The sequence below is a fragment of the Pezoporus wallicus genome, unplaced genomic scaffold (assembly GCF_028554395.1).
Source record: "Pezoporus wallicus isolate ANWC-B61680 ecotype Strahan unplaced genomic scaffold, APGP_CSIRO_Pwel_v1 contig_5879, whole genome shotgun sequence".
Taxonomy (NCBI): Eukaryota; Metazoa; Chordata; class Aves; order Psittaciformes; family Psittacidae; genus Pezoporus; species Pezoporus wallicus.
Window position 1 is genome coordinate 1,385,034 of NW_026637549.1, and position 27,870 is coordinate 1,412,903.

The 27,870-nt window shown below is 36.4% G+C and overlaps 1 protein-coding gene across 1 annotated transcript in view; it reads left to right on the forward strand.

The window, feature by feature from the left end:
• AHR (aryl hydrocarbon receptor) overlaps positions 1-19,555 on the forward strand; it is a 56,430-nt gene extending 36,875 nt beyond the window's left edge. Inside the window, exons 3-11 of the mRNA XM_057406198.1 lie at positions 963-1,078; positions 4,080-4,169; positions 5,920-6,043; positions 7,969-8,099; positions 8,947-9,149; positions 10,213-10,322; positions 11,762-11,903; positions 12,715-13,987; positions 17,869-19,555. Of these exons, the coding sequence (XP_057262181.1) occupies positions 963-1,078; positions 4,080-4,169; positions 5,920-6,043; positions 7,969-8,099; positions 8,947-9,149; positions 10,213-10,322; positions 11,762-11,903; positions 12,715-13,987; positions 17,869-18,024 (2,345 nt within the window). The 3' untranslated portion in view covers positions 18,025-19,555. The remainder of the gene's footprint in view (positions 1-962; positions 1,079-4,079; positions 4,170-5,919; positions 6,044-7,968; positions 8,100-8,946; positions 9,150-10,212; positions 10,323-11,761; positions 11,904-12,714; positions 13,988-17,868) is intronic.
• The last annotated feature ends 8,315 nt before the right edge of the window (positions 19,556-27,870 follow it).

The window sequence follows — 27,870 nt, forward strand, 5'->3', positions numbered from 1 at the left end:
ATGAAGGTTTTCCACAGGTTGAAAAATCATTGGGAATTTAGGGTGAATATCTCATTGCTTGATATAAGCCATTGGTTATTTTACAGAAGCACTGCTGCCTTAATAAGTTCCACTTGCTTTACAGCTTAGAAATTTTGTGGGGAGTGGTGATGTTTAGCTTTATGGGTAAAGATACAGTCACTCAAATAGCTTTAAGCTGCTTAGGAGCTATAGACCTGCTCAGACTAATTTCAGATTTGGAGAATTTTATTTTTTTCTTTTACAGACGATGTGGAAACCAGATAAATTCCAGGTTATGGACAATCTTTGAATATCTAGTTTTACTTAACAGCATCCTGTTTATTAGAAGACACATTAAGAGATGGGAGGGAGTATGTCTTTCATGTACTTTATATCAGTTTGGTTTGATTCTTCATCCCTTATTCACTGAGTAATTTTTTTTTTTTTTTCAATTGAATGTATTCGTAACCTGAAAAATGATCTATGGTTACAGTATTTTATCTGAAGTTAGAAACTTTGCTTAATCGTTTAGACAGTTTAAAATTTAGCTATGGCAGAAAGAACTCATCCTTTTTGTTTGAAATAGATTTCGTTGTTTTCTTTAGTGTGTAGTATGCATTTAGGGTTCCTGTTTCTTTCATTCGTTTCTCTGAAGGGAGCTTTTGGTCTAGAGCAGGCTTATAGCTGAGGTATACCTCACACCGTACCATGTTGTCATACCATAGTTGAGTTGTTACCAGGTTATAGAAGGTTGTTGTATGATAACAAAACTCCTTTATTAACAGGAAAATTGGGGTTATCTCTAACAGTGAGGAAAATGTCTGAAACAAAAATCTTTTATTAGGTTGACTTTGTAAGCATTTTTAAAATACAGTTTTTCCTTACACAAAATAGCAGATCATCACCTCAATTTCTGGTGAGCTGTTCAAAGATCACTCAGCTTTTTTCTTTCTTTGTTCTAGTTGCATTAAAGTCTTCTAACTCTACCAGACCAGAGATAAATGGCATTCAGGAAAACTGTAGAGGAGCAAAACGGGGAGAAGGAATGCAGATCCTGGAAGGAGAACTCTTGCTGCAGGTATCTTTTTCATTGGATGTATTGCACACAGATTTACATAAAAATAAAATATACATTTTATTTAATGTGCCAGTTATTCACTGATGAGATTGAGAAAGTTTTATTATTGTCATATTCTTTCCTCATTTTCCTCATTTCATGCACCTAAAGGTTAATATTACACAGCTCTTGCACTTTCTCGGGTGGTAATAATGACTTTGAAGGGAGGGTGTTATGACTACATGTGCCTCTAAACTCTGAGTCATTTCTTAGACTCTTTTTCCTATGTCTTTGCATCTATTGTTAACAAAGATATAAAGAAACAGTTTTCATAAAGGTCAGATAGGTTAGTCATCTGCTGTAAATTTGGTCACTAATTGTCTAAAAAGAAATCTCTAAGAGACTTTGGGCTTGCTGAAATATCTTGCTGTCTCAGTGGTTTGAAAGAACTCATGGTTTGTAGCACCAGTTAAGGACAAATTTTAAAATGCTTTCCATAACTTCTAGTAATATGAACTGGAAAATGTTAATGAAACGTAGGTGTGTTTCTTTTTAAATCATATAGTCTGACAGTTTGCTTTAATGGTGTACAGTGTCAAAACACATGAAATATAACGTAGTATAATACTACGTTCAGGTTAAACTCAATAAATGGCTAATATAAGTATTTCAATGTTCTAATTAGTTTCATAAAATAGATTTTACTGTGACCAGCTCCATTTGAAATATGTTCATAATCTGTCTTGTACACAGGCTTCACACAGATGCGTCCATCAGAAGTGGCAAACATTAGGTCAGTTGGAGCCAGTGGCTTGCCTAGAACAAAATTAATGTAACTGTTTAAAGGGTGGAAATTAAAACAGGTTCTAAGAATCCCACAAAATAGTTACTGTAAACTAACGCTACTTGAAAGTTGTTTCCTGACCAACTGAAAAACTAGGACATGTATGTAATTTTCAAACCTTAATAGAGTATGACAAGGAATTGTTACGAAGTTACTGCAGATGAAGAGCTTTCTTTTAAACACAAATGATCTAAAATGGTACAGTATATTATTTGTATTTCAGGTTTCTATTCAATGTGAAATTTAGGTTTTCATGACTTCTGAGTGGGAGTTATTAATGTTTTGTAATTGCCTTTATATTAGGAATGTTGAGACTATTTTTACAGCAGCACAAATATTATTTCCAGTGCTCCAGAATAATAAAATCACTGAGAAATTTCATGCCTTTTAAGATGATTATTTTAGAACTGCATTTTGCAAAACTGCCATCAGAACTTATCTCCCATTTATTGGTATATATGCATGGTTTAAGGAACTTCAGTAATTTGTTGTATTATATGTGTGGACAACTTGCATTTTACAGAATTTTTGGCTTACGGAAGGCGTCTGATTACAGCATTAACAATCCTGCTCCAAGATGAACTGCATACCAGGCCACTGTAAAATGTGTTTGAATTCCAGGTGCAGGAGCTGTACATAGCTTACATGAAACAGAGCAGAATAACTGATTTTAACATATGGGTCAGAATTAGATACTGTACAGCTTTCAGACTTTTTATATCAACAATTTGAGGTGAAAAGCCCTGCAGATTAGGTCAGCAGAGGACACAAGCACCTGCTGTTGCAGCATTCTGCTCCCTGGGAATTACTGGAAACTTCATCAAAACCAAGGTTTCTATGTAACTACTTAAGATTTCTTGGGTTGGCTACACTGTTTAATTTCATTTTAATTATTATTAATTTTTTTTTCTTAGTTTATACTGTATTCATGTAAATTTCACTAAACTTCCATAAGGAGTTTTTGAACTCACAATTATTTATGAGAATAGATTAAGAAACATCTACACGTTAAATAGGAGTGGTTCACATCATTTAAAGACCAGTCATTTAATCAGATATTAACTTGACTTAATTAGATTGTCTTAGTAAAAGAACAAGAAATTGTAAAACTGTATCTCTGCAAAGTATGGAAAATATGCAAAATATGGAAAAGATAAAATATGGGAAAGCAATAGTGGTTACCACAGTGTGGGGCTATGGTAGTTAATGTTTGTGAAAAAAATCATGCTGGTTTATAATAAAAAATATCTTATTACAGTAAGATAGGATATCCTTCACTTACTTTACATTTTCTGTTACAATATTTTTGCATAATAAAGAGTTTCAGAAAAATGTATTTTGAGTATGCTGACCAAATTTTACTTTAAATGTAGCTGAGGAAATTAAGTGGCTAATCTGGTCCCTCGAGACAGCCTTTTGTTAAATCTTGACTGAAATCCATAGAAGTAAATCAGCACCTTTCAGATGAGCTGCCAAGTCACAAATGTACTGTTTGCTATCACAATTGCTGTGAACCATATTGATTTGGAGTTCAGATAAATGCCCTTTGCGTGACTTTGAGTGAGGAGCCGCTTAGTCTGTTGCTTCATGAAGGGGGAAATCTCTTCAAAAACATTGTTTACTTGCAACAGTCCACTTGTGCAGAGGCTTTCTATTTTAAGTAAGCTATAAAATGTTTTCTTGGACTCTATAGGAGCTCTTGATGGCTTGATTTCCTGTCCACTTAGGCCCGTCTGCACTATGAATAGAACGGATTTGGGGAATGGGTTTGTGACATAGCTCCCATTTGTGCAGTGGGCAGCAGCAGCGTGTCCTGAAGGCTTGAGCTACACAATCCTTGTGAGCTGTGGTTGATACTAGATAAAACATGGTTGTTCTTGCTGTTGTCCCTCATCTCCTACAATCAAGGGTACTAAATAAAAGTCATCAACAGGGTTTGGCTTCTCCCTCAATTTTCCAGTTATCCATTTTTCCTTCATTAGAAGCAATTTTCTTCATTGTGCCACGTGTACTATAGGGAGATGCAATGAAGAATGCTTCTGTTTGTGCTGTTGATAATGATAAGTTTTCGCGTGCTTCACATTTTATTGAGAGACTAATGCATAGGTAAGACTTACAGCCACAGCAATTATCTGGAATTTTGTCTCTGAAGCTGACATATTGGTGTTTCCTCCCCAGGCATTAAATGGTTTTGTATTAGTTGTTACGGCTGATGCTGTGGTTTTTTACGTCTCTTCTACTATCCAAGACTACTTGGGGTTCCAACAAGTAAGTTTATTTTTTCCTCTGTTTTTTAGCAGTGTTTTTTTCTTAATTTCAGAAGGCACCAGTATTCACATTTAGGGTCTAATAGCTTGTGTAACAGAAGTCTGTTAGGTACTTTGTGTTGGGTTACTTTGAAACCATATTACTTTTCTATCAGTTTACATAGCTGAAATGGGACCTCAGGCCAAGCACAACAGGAATAAAGTTCCCAAAGCTGAGTTAGGCGAGACATAAAATTTTCACACTTAATTAGGCTTTACTGGAACAACTGTTTGAAATGTAATACTGTGGAGTATACCCAGTTTATGATGCTGAGTGAGACATAATTCAATGGGAAGGTAATTATATTAATAGAAACCCTTCATACAAAATTAACTTCATATGCCCTGAGGCTTTAACTATCAACTGAGTGATTTCAGTATTTTTAGAATTTTAGTGTTCTCTTTTTCATATTTACTTTATTTATTTATTTATTTATTTCAAAGCAGCATTTGTTATTTACAGTTTATGATGCAGACCACGTGTCTAACTTCCTTGGGCTTGCAAGCCACGTACCAAAGTAGTAAAGACCAAGACCCAGTGGGCTCACGTTGCCTTCCTTAGGGAACTCCTGGGATTAGTTTATGTTAAGAAGATAAAAATTTAGTTATTGGGTTATATCTTTGGGTACTGGTTCATGATAGATTCAGTTGCTGTCTAAAAATAGGGAGAACTCCACGTGTTCTGCAATTTTAGCTAACTGCTAAGAGGTTGGGAATATTTATATAGAAGAAAATATTCCAAAGAAAACATTATTATTCCTGGGGTTACAGATTCTTTTGGTGTTGGGGAATGAAGAAAAATGCTCGGAAAACAAATTGGGCATAAAATTTGTATAGTAATGCCAGTAAATCAAGTGCATGTTATAGGAGTGAAGTCTTAAAGTTACAAAAATTAGCATTTCTGGCAATTTATTCTGGAAAATACTGACTCTTTTATAAAATTCATCACAGCAGAATTTGAGCTAGGCTTCTGCTTTTGCCAGCTCATCTAATTTCTTTAGATCTGTGTTTTATTTTAAATACTTTCTGTTTATAGAATGGTTCGATTTTCCATCCATGCAGAAAATGAGCAGTTTAACTCCTCTGAGTTGACAGGCTTTTCTTGAATATTTTAGGTGGGCTTTTTGTCTCTAATTGCATCTTCACCATTTAGATTCACAATCCTAACTATGCAACTGGTGGTGATATGAGTACTTAATAATTACAGATTTTAATGCATCATTAAGAACTGACAAAGCTTTCATGCAAACAAAACCAATGTTTATAATCTACTTGGCTTAGTTCTGGAAGTTTTGGCTTCTTTTGTATTCCCGCAGCACCTAGAATGGGTCAGGTCCAAGTACCAGCTGGCAAGTACTTTATTTACAAGTATGTAAAGTTAAGTGATTTAAACCTTAAGCATAACAGTTCCAGGCTTGTTTAGATAAAAGCAGGTAAAGAAATACCTGACGTAATGTTATTCTTTCTAAGGTAGTATTTTTTAATTATTATTTCTTATGTTTGCAGTCATGGGTGTGACTGAATTATTTTCTGTGCTGCTAAAAATTGTTTCACAAAGCTTTGCCATGTGCATGCAAATGTATGTTTTTATCTCTGAGCAAAATGGATTTTGTTGTATCTGTAGCAGTGTTACCAGTCAGGGGATTTATATCACACATTGTCATACAAGTTTCTTATTCTCTCTTTCCCACCTTTTTCCTCTTTGTATACAGTCTGATATTATACATCAGAGTGTATTTGAATTGATTCACACAGAAGACAGACCTGAGTTTCAACGACAGCTACATTGGGCATTAAATCCTGCCCAGTCTGCAGATTCTGGACCAAGCGTACAAGGTGAGAATGCACTCAACTTTTGTGTTTTCCTGTCTGATTAGTGTTTGGGTTTTTTTAATCTCTGTATGTAAAAGAAAAAAGAAATTAATTATTTTATAGTAACAAAGGAAGGAATAACATGTTTTAAACTTACTGAATTTAAGCTATGTTAAGCTAACAATAGGAATTACAATTTTTTTACACTTTAGGTAAGCACTGTGATTTATAGGACAGCACCATTAAAATACTAATTATACTTTAAATTGGAAGACTTTAATTTGGAGCATAAGTTACTGGCTTGCATGTCTGATCAGTTTGTCCTGTGGTAAACAGCAAAGCAGGTACCTGCCTGTTTGTGTGGCAAACAGGGCAGTCAGAAGTGGACAGTTTCTTTTGGTGACATAATAAGCAAGGAAGTTTGATTTTTCTGTGTTCACCCTCAGTTGTATGGCTTGTCTTAAAATAGTTGTTTGAATGAGAAAGTGATTTCTCTGAAGTAATGATCTCTCTTTTTTATCTGCTACCCTTGGTTACAGATCATGGCACTAGATTTTTTACCTTAGGAAGGCCAGCAGACAGTTGGATATGACAGCTTCTTTAAGCTGCAGGCTGGTAGATCTGCTCTGTAACTAAGAATGTGCTAGCTACAGTGTTAATGTCATGGAAGGACAAGGAATGTTCTCATCTACATTTGTCAGTATTATATGCAGGCTACCACATGGACCAGCACTTCTCTTGGGAATAAGGGAAGAGAAATGAAAACTGAAATACATGAGCCTTTAAGACCAAATGGTATGCTTGTTAGAGCATCAGGTTATCACATGTTATTGGCTGATGCTTAAACGACCTGCTATAGTGAGAAACAACTAAAGAGAAACACATTTACTATCTATCAGAACAGAGATCTATAGGTACAGATAGTGATGTGTAACTTGGGAAGCATATGCCTGCCTCATGATGACAGTAAAACTGCTGAGACAACTCAACAATGCTCCATTTTGCACAACAGTTGTTTAAATATGTAGATAAAACTCTGTTACTGTAAGTTAACTTGGTTACAGGTTATTGGGTTTAATCCAGAAAAAGTCCATGTTATTTTTTAATAAATCTACGATTCATAAAGCAACTTGATTTAAAACTCTTAATAGTTTCATATTTAATATTTTAGAGTATGGAAATGCTGTGATTTGACAGAGAAATAAAACCCAGCAAGTGTTACTAACTTGACTGGCTCACAGCTCAGTAGATTTCAATCTTTCATTTAGTTGTCAACATTGTTACATTGCATCACCTGTCTACGCAGTCCAGTTGAAAACATGCTATGCAACTAGTTAATATTACAGCTTGGTAGAGCAAGCAGCTGCTGGCATTCAGAAATGAGGCTTACTGTGTGCTTTAGAGTGAAACAGTGTTCTATAGCACTTAAGCAAGTGCGTATTAATTTACAAAAGGTTGCATTTGAAAAGTATGATGCCAAGTCAACTTGGCATCAGATTTGACTGAATAACAGGAAGTGGTGAGCAGGATTACAAACAGTTGTTTATTTTGTACCTTGTGTTCCCAACTGACTAAAAGCTGCTAATTATTTTAGGGCCTCAAGTAATACAAAATGTTTGGATGTTGAGGATTTTTAAACTAAGTTCAGATTTATAACAAAGGATAATGCTATGATCATAAGGATCTTCTCCATTCCTGCTACTTTAATCAATTTCTTTTTTAATATGTTCAGCTAGCATTATGTAGATATTTATTCTTCCCATCAGAAGAACTGGTACTTAACCTGGTGTTATAATCAGTATAGGCTCTGAGGATGTTTCCAGTTTGCATTGTTCTTGCTCAGGTCATGACCTAATGCTTTGTTTATGAGACAGAAGATGATTTGTTATAGATAGCCTTCAGTAGGTGTTCTTCTAAAAATAATCCTTATAAACAATCCTTTCCTGTAGGAGATAATGGCTTTTCACAGCCAGCAACCTATTATAACCCAGACCAACTTCCTCCAGAGAATTCTTCCTTTATGGAAAGGAATTTCATCTGCAGGTTACGATGCCTCCTGGATAATTCATCTGGGTTCCTGGTGAGTATGGAGTTCTGTAAAATATTCCACGTATGCTTGCAAGTTGGAAATCTTCACTATGTTTACAGTAAGTACAGCAACTTGCTTTATTTGTTGAGTCTTCATAGCTATCCCAGCTGCTTGAACCACTATGTTTGAGTTAGTGACACTAAGTTTGTCCCCTTCAACATGTTGCAACCAGGTGCAAGTTCTCTCATTTCTCATGGCTCAGTTTATTCAATGAAAAATGAATAAGGGTCTGCTTTTGTAAAGTACTGTGTGATTTGCGGATAAAGAAGCATTACAAAAATTATTTTCTGTTGAGTATCTTGAGATGCAGTAAGTCATGATAACTAACAGAGCCATAGTTTTCACTTAGTTGAGAAAGTCTGTACTTGCTCTTTCTAATACTTTTTTTTTTTCTGTTTGTCAGTGTTGGGGATGTTAAAAGAAATGTGGCTTTATCATATTCTAGGTGACTTCTTACAAATAGAGTTGTTTATGTAGGATTTTGCAGTTGTACATGTTTGCATACTTCATACTAATGACTGACAAATGCAAGATAAATAATTTCATGTTAATGGTGTGCATGTATAATGCCATGTTTACCAGAATATTAGAAAATCCAGTTTTTACTAACTTTCTGTTAGTTCTTTTTCCAGTGAGTTTATTAGTAGATCTCAAAGTGATATGCTCAGGGCTGTAACTACAGTGTTCTGTATTGTAGCTAGCATTTGTGTATGTGATGGTACAAAGCTTGAATCAGATGGGTCTAAAAAAAGGTAAATATATATATTGCATCATAACAGAAATATTTTATTCTTAAGTATCTCCAACATATAACAGTTACTTTTTTCCTTATCCTAAGGCTATGAATTTTCAAGGACGGTTAAAGTTTCTCCATGGACAAAACAAGAAAGGGAAAGATGGTGCTTCTCTGTCTCCTCAGCTCGCTCTGTTTGCAGTAGCTACTCCCCTGCAGCCACCATCTATCCTTGAGATACGAACCAAAAACTTCATCTTCAGAACTAAACACAAACTGGATTTCACACCTACTGGCTGTGATGCAAAGTAGGTGCAAATTATTCTGCCTAACACTCTGATAATTTGCTTAAGAGATAGGTTTCATCTATGTATTTGAAATGTAAAGCTGGCTACTGATGACTGTTTTGGAACTGTAGGATTTTTGTCTTTGTCAGTGTACTTCCTTGAAAGGGCATATTGCCTTTTGAATCAATCATTACAAACCAAACAAACAGCCCCCTTCCCCCCCCCCCCAAAAAAAAAAAAACAAACCCCCCCACATAAACCTAACTATTTCTCCTTCAACTCAAATAGATGTAAAATACAATTAAGATGTTATTTACTTCAAAATAAATTAAGTCCTTTTTTTGTACTGTGGCTTTACCCATTTCCAAGTCATTCTTTTCCCTGTGTAAATACTGGGAATGCTATTGCGTTACCAGATCAACATAACATAACTAACTATGCATTAACATGGCAAGAAGCCCATTGAGGTGCTTCTTTCTTAAAAAAAAAAAAGCCTCTTGTCTCCTTCCTTCTCTTCTCCCTCCATTATTGACTGACAGTGCTTTCAGGTTTCTGACTCATTTTCAGTGGAATCACATATGGATTTCCATGCCTACTTATGGGATAACGTAGTCAAATTACTTGGTATTATGTCTGTTGATAAACCAAAATGTTCTATGGGTTCTATAAACTGATACAAGTAAAAGTTAACAAAATGTTAACACAGGCTTTTCTTTCTTCTGTTTGATTTTTTTTCCATTATGTTTCACTTGAAACCTTCAATTTTTGTCACATTTTACACTTTTGCATATATTATTTCCCACCCCTTTTTCCTATTTTTCCTCCCTCTATCTTTTTTTTTTAATGATAATTTTGCGAGCCCGTTCCTAGTCACTGGAGGCATCCTGGGGAACTAGTAAAAATTTTTGTTTGTTGACTGTATTTTTCCTTTTAGAACCATCATGCTTCTGCATGCAATTGGTATTGCAACAAAATGTAGTTAGCACTTGCATATGAAATGTTCTAGCCATAATTAACTTGCCTGACTTTAATTCTGTGAGTTGGTTCATCAGCAGTGTTGCAGTTTTTTGTTTTTACCTTCCAGAGGAAAGATTGTCCTGGGATACACTGAAGCAGAGCTATGTATGAGAGGAACAGGATACCAGTTTATCCATGCAGCTGATATGCTTTATTGTGCTGAAAATCATGTCCGAAGTAAGCTTCATTCCCTAAGAAAAGCTGAAAAATTAAAGCATATATTATATTCGTACTGAAAAAAATACTATGAAGTTATTAACAAAAAGAACACTGTTCATGTGATCTTTTCCTCCCTATAAAAGCTTACACTGGATGAATTAATATTTAGTATCTAGACCCCTTTAGGTTACATATTTCAGTTTCTGTCATATCTTGCTTTTCTCACTTCCTTCTCTGCTTGGTCCAGCTTCTGCTGTTTCAACAACTTCCTTTGGGCAAAGGGACTGTTTCAGAGAGAACTTTCCTGTTAGGAAGTTAAATAAAGTATTCTGATATCCGTGTAAGATTTTTAACACAAATTAACCTGTGATTTAGTATGCTAGTGTCTTTTGGGTTTTGATTCTTGATTTGGTTTAAGTAGCAGCTTAAGGAGAGAAGTATAATGTTTTAAGCTAAGGAAATAAGCATCAGTTATTTGATATGTAACTACTGAATGGGCTTCTTTTTTTACATTTTTGTTAGCTGTAACATACTTGTCTTTGGAAGTTACAGAAACATCTTCTGGATATTTTGGTGGCTGCTTCTTTTCTACTGACTCCTCTTAAAAAGCTGCTTTTTCTTTTTAACCTTTCAGTAGCTTAGTTCTCAACCTATATTAAGCATGTTTTCTCTTCAGGTATAGCTCAGTCCCTTTTGTCTATCAATAATTTTGTTTTTTAAGTAAGGAATAAAGATTTCCAGAATAGAATGGGTTGAAATTCTGTTTTTTAATTACTGTTTAAAACTTTGTCTTAAAACTGTTTTTTTGGTTTGCATTTCTCATGCTAAGATAAAATGAAGTCATATAGCAAAGATTATTTGAAGATTCTTAAACTTTTCTCATCTTATTTTTTATTCACATTTTCTGTCTATGAATGCAGTGTTTTCAGCAATGTAGAACAAAAAAATGTAGTGTTTTTATCAAGCATTGCCAGTGAAGTAATAGTGGGAATGACAACAGATTTTGAAGTAGCTCTCCATTAACCAGTCAAAATGTGAAAGAATTGGATTCAGAGCAAATGTGGGTTTTGATTTCTTAAGTAATAATCACTTTTCAGATGTAAAAGAGACTTGAGCTCTTGTCATTTACATGTTCTAGTATTTATTAATTTCTGTTACTGCAGAAATAATGGATGAAGCTCAGTACAGGATGTTGCCCCTTACAGTTGCCAGTCTGTAGGGGATCTCTGACAATTGCCTGCAGTTTGACTGTTATCTTACCAGTAAATTAAAGTAGGCATCTTAAAGTGATCAGTTATCCTGTTTCACTAAGAATAATTAGTGCTGTAGAGAAATGGCTGATTGAGGACATGAGATTTGTAAAATTGATGTACAAATGGGAGTACTTTCATGACATACCAGATTTTCTTGGTTTTGTTCACTGGACAGTAAAAAGTATGCTTACTCTTTGATTCTAGTGATGAAGACAGGTGAGAGTGGAATGACTGTATTTAGGCTTCTAACCAAAGAAAATCGATGGGCCTGGGTGCAGGCAAATGCACGTCTTGTCTACAAGAATGGAAGACCGGATTACATCATTTCTACCCAAAGACCTCTTACGTAAGTCATCATTATATGAAGCAGTATACTTCAAAAACTGAAAACTTTTGAGCTTTTTTTATATTCAGAAATGAATTATTTATGTTTAAATAAACCCCCTTTAAAACCTGAACTCCCAAAAGAAAGCCTCTTTCAATTTGCTAACAAACAAATATTGAATTATTGAAAATAATTGTTAGTTCAGTACTTTGTGTGGCATAGTCCTTTATGTGTAAAACTTTAGACATTTTTATTTCATATGAAGAATGAGAGCAGGGATACAAGCACCATGTTACTCATTACAGCCCTATTTTTAATACAGTATCCACATTAATGAAAACTAAGCAGTCCAACTGCAGTTGTATAGAAAAAACAGCAGATAATGTAAATTAAGTCCTTTATGGTGCTGAAGTAAATTCTACATATTATGGAATTCAGCATGATTATACAGGTTAAATAATTTTTGTTAAGGAGTCTGTAAAATGGAGAGATACTTCAGTATTGAAGTATTCATTTACTTGATATGCCAAGAAAAGCAAAGTGTGAAGCAAAGCCCGCTTATTTTCATTTCAGCTCATAATGCACAGAAAATGGTGTATGCTATCTAGATTTAATTACAAATGTAATATGTAAATATGGTATTACAGTCATAAGCTCCTTATTTCATAATCTGCCTCTTGGTTTAACTCAGCCAAGTTGAGCTAGAATAGCTAGGAATTTGAAAAATGCCTACAAATATAGTTTTTTTTTTAACATTAATTCCAGGGGACAAGAAGACTACAATAACTGCTTAGTACTGCAGTATTATGCTATATATATGATTTATTTTCAGAGATGAAGAAGGGGCAGAGCATCTACGGAAGCGTAACATGAAATTGCCCTTCATGTTTGCCACTGGTGAGGCTGTGTTATATGAGGTATCTTTTCCTATGTTGAGCCTTACGGATCCTTCTCAGCCGAAGAATAAAAGCACAACAGGGAAAGGAGCCAAAGCAACGCTACAAAATGATTCTGTGGATCCAAACTCACTGCTAGGTGCCATGTTAAGGCAAGATGAATCTGTGTATCTCTGCCCTCCAGCATCACATAAACTTTCCATTGAGCAGAACTTCTTTGCAGACAGCAGAGATGAACTGAGTAGTGGTGTTAGCAGCAGCTGGATAGATAATCTTCTACCTTCTGGAAATGACAATATTCTCAAGCGGGAGATAATGGAGTGTTCCCAGGACAGTACTGTGCCTCTCCCTGAAGACAGTGCAGCACTCTTTCAGGATAACAAAACCAGTGATTTGTACAACATCATGAAAAATCTGGGTATCGACTTCGAAGATCTAAAGTGTATTCAGCAGGATGAGGAGTTTTTTAAAACAGAAATATCTGATGTGGATGATATTGGGGATATTAACATAACTGATGAAATCCTGACTTATGTTCAGGATTCCTTAAATAAGTCTGACTTCTTATACTCAGGCTGTAACCAGCAGCAGTCGTTGGTCCAGAATGAAGGTTGCTTGGTACAGCCAGGGTTAGATCCACATCAATTTCATCAGCACCAGAAACAGCTCATGGAGCAGCAACAGCAGCAGCAGCAGCAGCAACAACTCTGTCAAAAGATGAAACATATGCAAGTCAATGGGATGTTCACAAATTGGAGCTCTGGCACTAGCATGTCTCATAGCTGCTCGCAGCAGCAGCCCCAGCAATACGAATTCCCTGGCATGCATACAACTACATCTGAGTTCTCTTACAAATCAGAAGTAAACACTTCCCCGTATGCGTGTAGGCAAGAGTTTATCCCTTACAAGCAACCCACAGCAATGATGCCACAGCTTTCTAATTTTTCTCAAATGGATTTCCCTTTAGCAGGTTTTGACGGATCGACCTATTCTGCTTCTTCCAACTTGGAGGATTTTCTCAGTTGCTTGCACCAAGTTCCCGAAAATCATGAATGCGGGATGAACTCTGAATCTGTTACACTAACTCCTCAAACATGCTACGCAGGCGCTGTTTCTATGTACCAGTGCACGCAAGAAGCACAGCCCAGCTGCGTGGATCAAATGCAATATGATCCTATGATGACATGTCAACAAACATTGTTGAATAAGGTAAGGTGAGCAGCATTGCTCCAGTGCTTGCATTGGTTTTATAGTTGTGGGTGGCTACCAGGACGCCGTTTCCTATAATTGTGTGTCACTGATTTTGATGGGTTAGCAGTGTGGGGAATGTCCTTTCTTTATTTGTTCTTTAGATTGAAGAGAGTTGTATTTGGTCAGTTTGTTATGTACAGGTATCCATAGCTCTGTAGCTCTCTTTGCAGTATTAAAACAAGAGTGAGCAAACTAGTCTGTTGTACCTACCAGTAATTTTCCCATAGGAGCAAAGGAAAAGCAGATGAGTTGAAAGTTTAGGATTTGCTTATATATCTTTTTTGAGAGGAGTGTCATGATGTCAGAAGTACTGTCTGGCACATTTGTTTTCATGAAATATGTTGTAAAGATCCAGAAAGATACCTTTTTAAAAAAACCCTAATGTTCTCTAGCTTCTCAGATTCTTCAGTGCTTTTAGGATTACTTAAAATACCAGATTGTAATGTCACATAAATAGCATGAAATATTATGCACTATTGCATTTCTACACACAATAAGTGAAAGTCGGCTTGTTCCCCAGGCTGCTAAATTATCTGCTGCGGACAAAATAGGAGGAAAAAAATTATATTCAAGTAGGTAAGTTAGACCTTTTTCACTCTATGCTGAGGAGAATGCACAGTAAAAGCTGTAGAAGCAGCACCTGGCTGTAGCATAGACTACAGCATTAGGCACAGTTCTTCATAGGTAAAATTAACTTAGAAATTAAATAAAATAAAAATCAATTACTAAGGCAGTTCCTGAACAACCTTTGAAGTAATTTAAATTTTACCATTTCTTTCAGTTAATGCTCAAGTACAAGGCTATAGTTATTGTATTTTTTTTTTTTTTACCTCAGGGAGTTGAGGTTCTAAAGTACTGATCCTACAAATGCTTATGCACATGCTTAAGCATTTACGGAATTAAAGTATTAATTGCCATTTAACCTACAGAAGACAGAGGTGAGGAATGCAAGTAGAACATACCCATTTTTTTGATATGCTTAATACAAGTACGAAACATACCCTTTTCTAAAACTGCTTCAGTAGTGGAAAATAACATGATTGCAGAATTGTAGAAATCTAGCTAAAATATAGGATAGTTCAGCGAGATGATCAGCTGCTGCCTGGGTACCCAAGAGCTGAAGAGCATGAAGCTATTGGCAAGCTGCAGTGGACAAGTTTGCTCAGTGCCTGGCTGTATGTTGCCAAGCCGGTGTTGCCTGGTCGACATTACTAGCCCTTCCGTGTTTGGTTGCTGCAAAGCGGTTCCTTGGGTCATCCAAGTTCATCTGTAAAATAGTATAGAATTGTTCTGTTCACAAGCGCTATACTGGTGCGATGCCCAAGTTTTGAACAGCCAGTGAAAAAGCAGTTCCGCTTCTTTCTTTTTGATGGTTGGTTTCAATTAAATTTATTTTGTAGATTATTTTGTTGTTATGTTGCATTATTCTTTTTCTTAACTGTCTTGCTTTTTCTTCTCACTTGTCTGCATAAATTTTACTAATGACTAAGCACCTCTGAATGCAGGAAATGAATATGTCTGTTACTTCCTATTTACTACAATACTGTGCTTCAGTACTAATACTGTGTTTAGCTTGTTTGTCATTAAAAAAAAAAATGAGCAAAGGCTGCTTTGTGGAAAGTTATCTCTAAGTTGTTCAGAGGCAAATTCAGCCCCTCTTGCTATGGTATACCTATGCTGCATGAATCTGGATAGCATTCATAAGCAGAATGCTAGTGCAGAACTGATGCACATTAGCTCCTGTTTACCTCTGAGGAGAACTGCTGAACATTTGTCCAAATGAGCTTAAAAAAGGAGCATGTGTCTTGATGAGACGAGGAAGGATTATTCCCCCAACCCCTTTTGTAAAAGAGTGATCGTAGCTAACCAATAGCTCTCTCCAAGTGTTTATGTGTCCAAAAATTATGTATGCCAACTGGGGATGGTTTCGGGCAGGAAGACACTGCTTGTTCCTAAACCAAATAGCATGGACTTTAGCAGCCTACACTGCTGTATACTGTTCACATGCAAAAACCCAACACCTCTTGTATCAGACTACTCAGTTTCCACCTCCAGTCCTGTCTGCAAATTAACATTTTTGTAGATTGATGGCAAAGTAAGGCTTTATATAAACCAAATATGTTGAGAAGTGTTTTAATGTAGAAACAGTTTTTATCTAGAAATGTCATTGGTCCAGAGAAAGATAACCCTATATTTGTATATGCTTATATTACAGAGATTGTATTTAGTCTTGTATCAGAGTTAAGAACTTTCAAATATGTGAACCAATGGGAACTAGTAAGTCTGAAGTATTGCTGCTGCACTTGAAGTAATCTTGTAAATCGGTGGCAAATAATATACATTTGTTTGTTGTAAATAGGGAGGATGTATCACTACTTACGATAATAAACTTAAGGTTTGATTTTTTTTGCTAATCAGTAACTCAGGTTAGGATGTGACTAAGCAGATAGGATACTACTGTCTGAGCCTGTGTTCGCACAGTCAAACCAAAGTAGGGCAGTCTTTGTGGCTGGATTTAGCACAATGACATCTCTATCAGCAGTTGGAGTCTGGAGAGAGGGCAGACGTTGTTATGCAAGCCACAATCGCTATCCTTTTCTCAGCCGCCTTACTCTCATCAATTTCAATGTGAAAAGACTAGAGGATTAGAAAGCCAGAAGGGTCTGTTGTAGTCATCTGCCTTGACCTTCTGCCTACCTTGTTATTATGTTAGGATCATAGCCAATGTAGTCTAAAAACACTTTCAGTGGTGAAGGGCAGAATGGCCTTATATAATGTAATAACTTGTTTAAGGTCAGCATTCCTGTATTAATCAGGAGAAACATTGCTAAGTACTGGATTCTGTGTTGAGAACTCTTAGAAATTTTAATGAGCATGCTCATCTTATTAATGAAGTATATTGGAATAATCTGCTTCTGTCAGAAGTAATCCTAGCTTATGTTATTGTAGCCATCTTTAAAAGTATGGCAACTTTGATTAAAAACATAATTCATATGGCTATAGTCTTGTTGTTAAAAACCTAGAAGAACTGGTCACACTAAATTTAATGTTTGTGTAGAAGGTAAAAAAAGAAGTTTCCAATACCCAGCATATATTGATAGATGAATGAATGATTCTATAATATATATTTTTAAGGCCAGACCTTGAATGAATGAATACCTAGGGTCTAAGCTACTCCTGAAGAGGTGTTGGAAATGCTTAAAATACTTTGCTGTATTTTCTTTGCATGACTGACTAGAGTATTTTGTAGATAAAGTGACTTTTCCATAGCATGACAGGAAACATTACATCAGATCATTAAAATAATCCTGTGAACAATTATGTCAAGGCTGATGAAAGCCAGTCATTGCTCTTACTTGTCAATACGTAGACCGTTTATCAGAAAAGCCCACCCTGTAATAGCTCAGCCTGTAGATTGGATGCAGTACATTTCAGCTTACCCATAGAACTGCATGCACATTCCTGGAAGAGCTGTAAAGTCTGGATCCCATTGCAGACATGAAAATATGTAAGTAGGTTGCTTTTAAAATATAACAGCTGGATGTGGAAATTAGGAGTGCTCGGACTGTGCTTTCTACAACACTTTAAATGATGATAGCAATGTTTCTTTACTTAGCCAGACAAAGGACTCTCATTGACTGCAACATGGGATTCAGACCCTACTTTAATGCAAATTAACTTCTCCTAATTCATCATTAAAAAAAAAAAAAAGAGTTTAAAAGCTATCCATTGTATTTTAAGATTATTTCATTGAATCCGTGTCTTTGGGAGGATTTATAAAAAACTAAAATAAATTGGTTTCCCATTCTAACCACTTATATTCTCTCTTTTCCCACCAGTTCCAAAACGGTTTCAATGGAGGAAATGTAAATGAAGCATATCCCTCTCAGTTAGATGTGATCAGTAACACACAGACTGCCACACATCTTCAGCCTCTTCATCATCCAACAGAACCCAGACCCTTCTCAGATTTGGCATCTAGTGGATTTATGTGATTCAGTTCTAGAGCTCCATCTGTGATTTTGTCTGGGCGTCAGGCTGCTCTGAGGAAAGGCTTGATAAATCTCTTTGAGCATCGGGCTTTAACAGCTAAATTACATTTTGAGAATACGAGGTTGGTTGCACTATTTACTGGTGGATATGTAATCCAAGACCTGGCTTTTTAGAGTGACGGGAGGAATTAAAACTTCTAATTAAAAGTACGCATGTGCTGTTTTCCATCAGATTGACTGTATCATTGCAGTATGGATTACGTATGTGTTACAGACTATGTCATGCTATACAACATAAGATAAGGCAAATGGTTTTGTTGTTTAGAAAATAATTGGGCACTTTACAAATAGCATCAATGGCACAAGAAAGATGATTTCACACATGGATTATTTCCAGACTTTATTTTTTAAAAACTATTAAAAAGCTCTGAATTAATGAGAATCAAAAGCACTTAATTTTAATGCATACTAAGCTCTTTAATCACTTCTTTTATATTTAAATCCTTTTGTTTTAACTCTCAATTTCTAGCACTTTAATAGAAGGCTTAATACAAGAATATGATATGCAACTTCAGGTTTTCTATGAAACAGAGCCCTTGCATTCCTCCTTTTCTTGTCAACCTTAAGTGCCTCACAGTTTAGCTACCTTGTTTCTGATGGGAGCTTATTTTAGTAAAACTCACTGTTATGTGTTATCCATATTATGTGAACTTTTGTCTGACATTTACAGTGCTACTGGCTGTATCTTTTTTTTTCTCTTTTTCCCCTAAAGAGAATTTGCTGAGATAATGACTAAATTCTTTATCTGTGGACTTGTTATGCTATTATCAAGAGTCATTACTGTTCTGAATTTAGTTCAGGTAAAGAGTTTATTCTATACTGCTTTTCTGCTTTCTTCAGGTAATACAGGGTATATTAAAAAAGCAAACTTTGCTGAGGGGGAGGAGCAGATCCTCAGGATTAGTTTTAGATTATTAATGCTGAAAAACATGTGCCTTATCTTGTGTTAAAATGCTCATAATGTTCTTTAGAAATAATACAAGGCTGCTCTATGCAAATATTTTCATTAAAATGGATATTGAAAAGGTTTGCATTTTAAATAAGGGGGAAAGGAGTCTCAATAGCGATTGGTATTGACATTTACTTTGACTGCAGTTTTCAATGTTGGTAGTGGGGAGAGGGTCAGGTTTGGTTTCAACTTTATCCCTAGCAAATTGCACTGCAAATTACAGAGAGGTTAGTCTTTTTATGTATATTGATCCATTTGAAAAGCTTTGTGCAAAATATGAAATTGGGAAAAGAAAAAAAGTCATTAGAGAAATTCTCCTTGTAATAGGCTTTATTTTTCAGGAAGTAAACCCATATCTACAAAAACATTGAGTTTTTATCTGAAAGGATTGTTAGAATTACAGACACCAATGTTTGGTGCAAAATAATAATTACATGAAAAATACAGAAATGTGTATATGTTCAAAATATTTCATACTCTTGTGTGTTGTATAGGTCATATATAATAAAACGTCTTTGTAAAATATTTTAAAGCAGTTAATTTTAAAGTGTTACATCATTATATGTTTTATTACATTTGTTATATATAATATAAAATGGCAATTTAGCCAGTTTAAAACGGGAAAAAAAAACAACCAACCCTAATTGGCTCCCTCCTGATAGTTGTTAATATAGTTTAAATAAAGGACAATCACTTAAAATTGGAATCCTTTTGTAGCTGAAACATACTTGCTTTAAAGAAAAGCATATTCTCTTCCATTCTGTGTGATACCATATGCTAGGCCAAACCTCTAATTCAGTTATAGCTTTTCAGATGAATAACTTCAGCAGTTCTTTTAAGTGAAATTACCATATATGAAAGGGACATTAAGGAAGCAATTACTGTTCAGGAAAAGCCCATAAAGACATTGTGGGTTGTATTACAAGGTTGCTTTTTTTTTTGTTTGTTTAACGTTTCGGATTCTTTTTTCAGCACAAGACATCAGTAACGGATCTAAATAATGTAATTTGAATTAATTTGAGTTTCTGTCCTTTGTTTTTAATTGGAGGTCTTTTTTTACGCCAAATCTGAAACGTCTTCCATATCTAGTTAGTGTGGTGTGTTTGTGTTTGAACTTGAAAATTAGGAAAATACTGTAAAACCAGAAGGTTAAAAGGGATAATGTGTTTTACATCTTACAAACCAGTATGTATCCTGTTTATGAATTTAGTTAAACCAAATACCTGTTGTCCTATCACTAAGTGCCAAGGGTGCAGTGCTACAACTGTGCTGCCCTACTTACTGTAAACAAATTAGTTGTTTATATGCATATCAGCGTATTTTGTGCATTATCTTATGCGTACAGCGTTGACTGTATTAGTGCACTCTTGATCTGCACCAAACTGTACCTACAGTGCACAGGTGTTTCTGAATTGGATCTCTGTTAGCCTTTCAGGTCTGTTACAAGTAAGATTATAACCCAGTGTTAGTCAGTATTACTGTCCATTTTTGTACAAGTTTCCTTAGCTTGTTTTTCTTTCCAGTTCTTGTCTCTCCTTTGCTATGCCTGCACATACCATGCAGTACACCTCTTGCATTAAATGGTTTTGTAGTGCTCTTGCTCATCTCCACTAAAGTTTGTAATGCATAATATATGGTAATAAAATAATCACTTGAATGTAGCTGAAATGTATGTTCTTTTACTGCAAAGATGTTTGATTTCAGCAGTATACAAAAAAGTATGTTATCATACAGTTACTGGTATCTCTTAAGAGCTTGTCGTCTGATAGTTTACAAAACTATTGTTATTTACATCACTGTGGACTTTGCACTTCTCTGAATATTAGATGCAAATACAATGTATATAATTTAGAGTGATGAACAAGTGTGTATTTGTCCATGGAATTAGTATTTTATACTTGCATGAAAATGAGTTTATAAATAAACTTTGTAAATAGTAAGCCACAGTTAGCAGTTGGAAGGCTTCTATATTCATTGCTTAATGACACAGTTGAAAAGTACTGAGGCAGGAATAGATTTCTGCATATATGCTGCTAAAAAGAAGTATTTTCCCTTTTGAGATTTGTAGCTGGGCAGGTTTGTAGCTGGCTGTTCGTAACCTATTAATTGTTTATTGCTACTTCATAAATGGTATTTTTAACTTAAGAAAACATTATTTTAGTTTATTTCTAATTATTGTTACTACTGTTTCCTGGGTGCTATATTGGCTTCGCATGATAATCTTTTAAAATCAGTTGTAGTGCTGTATCAAATGTTTCACTGTAATTGCCTATGCAGTTTACCAACCTTACAGTAGTTCTTTGGTTTAGCAACATGATAGACAAGAATTTAATTGTATTCAACCATGCTGTTACCTTGTAATGTATTCAGACACGTGTCTTAGCCAGAGCCTGTACTAGGTCTTCTTGTTTATTCTTCTTGCATAGTGCAAAAAGATAAGCTGAGATAGAAGAGTAGTTCGACAATGCTGCCAATCTGTTAAGTAACATCTGGAAATAATCAGGCAGTAATATAAGCAACATAGCCTATCCTTTTTTTGTAAGTTTTGCATTTGTTAAAAGGATACCTTCAAGCCACACAATCTGTTCCCAGAAGTGTAACTGTTCCCTCACTGTCCCGTTTTGTCTGAAGGAGGGAGAAATTTTCTTCTGGACTAAGCCATTTTCTTCATGATTTATGGAATTCTGTTTCTAATTCCACATGAAAGTGAACAACCATGGCGGTACCTAACCTGCAGTAGTCAACAGCATCATAAGCTCAGGCAGTTCAGTGGTGGAAGTCATTCACATTTCAGAGGGAGATTTGCCCAAATGGCTTTTTAGGAAATGCATTTTCCTAGTGAGGAACAATATTCCTACTCACATACTTTAAACTGAAGCTGTTTTAGTCTCAGGTGATTTTGTTCACCTGAGAACTGTTTTACTAATTTAGGTTAAAATTACTATCTAGAATAATAGCTTGATTCCACTTTTAATATTTTTATTTTTTTCCATTGAGTAAGTTGAAGCTTTAGACATCCATAATACAAGTTAACTAATACTAAAATTAATAATGAAAAAAATTAAAATCTAAAACTAATAATGAAATTCCACCCATTGCATACTCTGTGTAATGTGAACATTTAATGAGTTTCCAGCACAGGTCACTGTTCACTTTTTTCCTTTACATTTGTTACCTCCAGTGAGCAATAATCACTTTGATTGCTTACCAGGGAATCAGAGCCAGCTCTCCAGAAAAACGTCTATTCTTCCGCTCAAACAAGTTCTGATGCACTGATTTTTGTGCTAAACCTACATTTTATAAATCCTTTTATCTCTTGAAGTCGATCTTCCTGACAGGTAAAGAAGGACCATAGTAGTAAGGCACCAGCAGTGAAGTGCAAAATTTTCAAAGGTTCAACCAACAGTGTGAAATCCAAGACGTGATCAGTCTTTGGGACACTGGGATTTCTTTTTTATAACCTACCCTTTCTAGTCAAGGTTCAGCAGGCAATGTTATTAGTATTAAACGAAGCTAAGTACAATTTAGTTTCCAAAGTAGCCAGTCTTTGAGAAAGGGAGAGGTTCCTTAACATGAAAATTACTGTGGTTCTTATAATTCATGGTGAAGCCATCAGGCTTTCATCTTCACTTGACTCTAGCCTGGCTACAAATGAATGTATATGCAATATTCAGAAATTAATAACTTCAACAGATCTTCTTCTTTACATTGTTTTGAAGTTTGTGTGTGATCATAAGTGCATATCTAAATTCCATGCAAATAAGTTTGAGAAGTTTCATAATTAAAAAAAACCTGTAAGAGGAAGCTTGAGGGATGTTGGGACTAATTGGAATCCTTCATACTGCATAATAATAATAAAAATAAATGTAACAATTTCTCCTGTATTTCAGATCAAGGAAAAAAAAGTAATATTTTTTTTAATCAGATTTTTCCCTTTTTACTGACTACAGACATGAAGACTTCCCTCAATGTGGAATAATGGGTGTCTGTTGGTATGTGGTATGAGCCAGAGAAACTTGGCTCTTTGCTAATGAAAATACTGAATTCACTTTGTGGCACTAATCAGTGAAGTAACTACTCAGATCCTAGCAACAGTGAGCTACTTGCCTAGCAAGCCCTCAAGAAGTTGGATAGCAGGTGTTTCCTGCATCTCTGTGGGCCCCAAACCAGCAAGTGATTGCAGAACATACTGAAAAAGTCTTGTCCAACAGAAAGCAAAGTCTTCTGTCAAAATGAACTAATGGGCAAGCAAAACACACAAATTAGCACCATCCTGTACCTTGTTTGGAGTTAGGATGTGAATGAAACCCAGGTCTCCAAAGTGGTTGTTCATAGGATATCCTGAAATGAATCACACTCTCTTTGGTTATTCCACTTTGAACAAACAGTCATGAATAACTGAAGAAAGAGTGCAAAGTCTTTATCCTTTAGTCTAGGAGCTAGACCATGTGCTTAGAACAATTGGATTCCTCAGTAGGAGGTGCTGGGTGCTCAGGGCAGTCTGTGGCCCACTAATTAGGGCACTTGTTCTGCTCTTCACCAGCATCTTTTTCATTCTCTTTAGGGCAGAAGCGTCGTGAATGTAGGTGGTGGTTTAAATGTAAAAGCCCAAAACCAAAACCAGCAACAAAAAAAAAAAAACAGCCTGATCTTCATACAACTGTATGTTTGCAGCTGTAGTAGATGGATCTCTGTAGCTATTGATGGTCTTATCAGAGAGGTTATTCCCTTTGATTTTAGCTGTTCATGCCGCCATATATGGTTTTCAAAGAATGTCTTTTCCAAGTTGGCATCAACTCTGCAAATTGTTTCTACAGACTCTGCAAATTGTTCTTCCAAGTGGAACTGTAGAGAAAAGAATGACTTTCTACTAGTAGAGCTTCAAATACAATGCTAAGAGCTGGTCAGGCCTTTACAGTAGTGCCAATAACTATAAAAAATAGTCCTTTGCTTGCAGAAGTCCCTAAAATTATTGGACAAAATGGTATACTGTTTGCGAGTCCTTGGTGGGTGGTGGTAGCATTGCTGTGTAACGTACATGAACACGCACAGAGCAGCCTGTGATCATGAAGGCACAAGGTCATGTGCTAAAGAATGTTTTAATTATGCTGGCATATCATCAAACCTTGAAAGGCTAATAAGAGCCTGTGACACCTCATTCAACATAAAAAAAGATCTGTGTTAAACTTCAGGACTAGATTTATAATCTCTGCATAAACTTTTTATGTACTTAGCTTTATGGCTCAAGCCTACTTTCAGTCCCTCAGTAGTTCTTGATAAAATAAAGGAAATTCTCAGGCAAAGAGACATCTTGTGAACTTTTTAATGCTTCAATTTTTGTATTGCTAGGTAAGACAAAAAAAAAACAACAACAAAAGCATCAGAAATATGGAAATGATCAGTTAAAAGAATGTAGATAAACCTCATTAACATGCTTTCAAACTCTCGTTTTTTTCCCTCAAATATAGGTGTGTGAAAACATTAATCAAGTTTATTCCATTCACTCCTTGTTTTGCAGACATCTGAAACTAGCATTTAAGATGTTTCTTTCTGCGGATGAAATTGATTTTCTGATTCTTAAGTTGTGACTTCAACACTTCTAGAAATTTGGTGATTTGAAGTCAGTGTGCCAGTTGCTCTCTAGTGATAAAATTTGGAGAAGAGTGAGACATGCCGAGTCGCACATGAGTGGATGCACCACAAACATTTTTCATACTTTTATTTATTCTTAGAATTAGGCTACTTGTATACTAATGGACATGCTTGCCTGCCTGCTTCCAGGAGACATATAAACCTTGCATGGAGCCCACTCCAATAGACATTCACAGCATAAGACCAAGTTAAGCTTGTCATTCAGATGCTATCAGTGTTGTTTGTAGCCTCTGCTGCTTCTTAATGAAGACAGTGGTGCAGCATCTGCAGAAGGGGTCGAAGTACAATACAGAAGTCTCTTCAAATCACTTTGACAGGTAGCTACCAGATGGCAAAGGCAGACAAGGAATTTAAATAGCCTATGGGAGTCTGTGTGGCAAGAATGTTTGCTTCATGGCCAGGGCAGTCGCCCATATCTTTAGGGAACAAGGTATCCACGGTTCTGCCGCAGTACTGCACAGTAGTTCAAGTTACTAACAGGGCGTGCAAAGGACAAATATGGGTGAGAATTGCTGCCAAGGCTCTTAATTCCTTTATAGGCACTGCAGGGAGATCCATATTGCTAAGTACTGCTCACACCGCAGAGCTCAGGGCCAGCTAAGCTCCTATACCAGGTTTGTCAGAGCCAGCTGTGGAGAAACTGGCAACTCCCTTTTATGCAATAGCCTCATGGGTCCAGTATAACCCTTCTGCCAGGACTTGATTGGCAGCAGGAAGGACTGCATTCAAATGTAGAGCATCACAACAAACACACCAGTTGAGCTCCCACCCAGGAACTTGGAATAACTGATCTGAATCACTTGATCCTCAAAATGAGCTGACTTCCCTGCTTGCAAACACAGATCACTTAACAGTTATTATTCAAGGTGGGATGGGGGGCAGGAGGAGAAAATTCCAACAAGTTGGGTAAACAGGGTGGTTTATAACACCTAATGCCTAAAGCAAATACCAGACTATTTTAGAGTCTGTTTTCCTCTGATGTGGCAACTGTTGGGTCAACTCTTGTCCCCTTTGCAGTATCGTAAGTAGCAGCCCTCAATTGATAAAACCTGTTGAGTAACATGACCCAATTTGAATAGCTGCTAAGCTGCTTCTGTTATGTGCTTTTTGTAGCTTTGTCACACTCCTTTGCTACTGTTCTTTGCAACTTCTGGCTGCTCTCCATGCCTTGCTCTACCAGCCAGTTTCTTTACCATGGCACATTGGTGAGCAGTTCCTGCTACAGCAGCTCAGAGCAGGTTACACTGAAAATAGCGCAGACATCTAACATACATATTTATGTGTTCACTTAAACAGGTTTTCCTACTTTGCAGCACACAGGGCAATTTTTGCATAATAGACCTTTATTCACCATTAGTGAAGAGGTAGATTTGGGTGGGTTTTAGGTCTTAGCTATCAGTCTTACAGTAAAATTGAAAGGTAGAATGCCTCTCTTGGGTCTGTTCTGCATCATCACTATTCCTTCTCTGCCCCATGTGCTGGGAACATGGGCCTCGGCCCCAGTGCCAGACTCAAGGCTTTTCTCATTGCCAGTCACTTCTGAGTCATGTAGAGGTAGGTAGCAATTCCCTGGCTAAGAGAAACATACCCAGCCAGGTGCTACAGCCCACTCATGTTCCCTTCTCACTCCCCATGTTAGAGGAATAGAACTTCTACAGACTTCCGCCAACCATTACCTCTTTGAAGCCTCTTATAACTCCCTAGTTTTAACCCAAAATTTGAGAAACACTACTTTAAAAATAGCATGCAACAAATGATGAAGGGCCTCCTTCCATCCGTCAAGAGCCGGTATTTAACCTTTCATTTACCATACCATATTTTTAGTAGTATAATTTCAGATACAATTTTCTGCACTCAGCTTCTTAAATCATGCATGAAATGTTTTTTCAGAGCCACATTAACAGCTAGCTGCTCAGCTTGCTAGAATTAGAAACCGGATATGTCTTTTTATTTACAACATAAAATCAGACTCTGGTTTTATGGTAGATTGCTATAATAAAGAGAAAAGGTCCCTTTGGTGTTTTTTAATTTATGACACACTGTAAATGTCCAGGCGCATTTTGCCTAGTAGCAGAAGAAGGAAAAATAGTAACTCTTGGCTGGAGATTAAAAAAAGTATCACCCACCATGAATGTATTTTGAGATCCTGCGCATTTGGGAGCAAATCAGCCTCTTATCTGCTTTTGAGATCATGCTTATTTGTAACCACAGTGCAGGCTCTGTGGCTTTTAAGATTTTTTTTGTTAGTCTGCCTAAATAAAATCATTCATATCAGATGAATATCAGTACAGTGCCATTAAGATCACATTAAAGAGATCTTTAGGCTAACATTTTTGGCCTTGCAGGATAAATTGCATCCTGTTCAGATTTTTTTTGATTCTCCGTGTCTCAAAGCCTGCTTTTTAGACACACTGGAAACTAAAAATAGCGAAGTGTTATGAATTGCAGCTATATTGTGCTCATTACCCTGCTCATGTAAAGTCTTGTCATCGTTCTGCTGGAGTGTTTCCTGGAGAGCTGCATAAACAAGCCATGACCTATGGCTTTCTATAGCTTGTGATCAGACTGTTTAATCTCTGCTTATCAGTCAGGAACATTCAACATTACTATTTCACAGCAAAGCCTTTAGTAGAAGTACATCACTTGATTATCATAGAATCAGAGAATAGTTAGGGTTGGAAAGGACCTTAAGATCATCTAGTTCCAGCCCCCCTCCCATGGGCAGGGACACCTCAGACTAAACCATGTCACCCAAGGCTCTGTCCAGCCTGGCCTTGAACACTGCCAGGGCTGGAGCATTCACAACTTCCTTGGGCAACCCGTTCCAGTGCCTCACCACCCTTACAGTAAAGAACTTCTTCCTTATATCCAATCTAAACTTCCCCTGTTTAAGTTTTAACCCGTTACCCCTTGTCCTGTCACTACAGTCCCTAATGAAGAGTCCCTCCCCAGCATCCTATAGGCCCCCTTCAGATACTGGAAGGCTGCTATGAGGTCTCCACGCAGCCTTCTCTTCTCCAGGCTGAACAGCCCCAACTTTCTCAGCCTATCTTCATACCGGAGGTGCTCCAGTCCCCTGATCATCCTTGTGGCCCTTCTCTGGACTTGTTCCAACAGTTCCATGTCGTTTTTATGTTGAGGACACCAGAACTGCACACAATACTCCAAGTGAGGTCTCACAGAGCAGA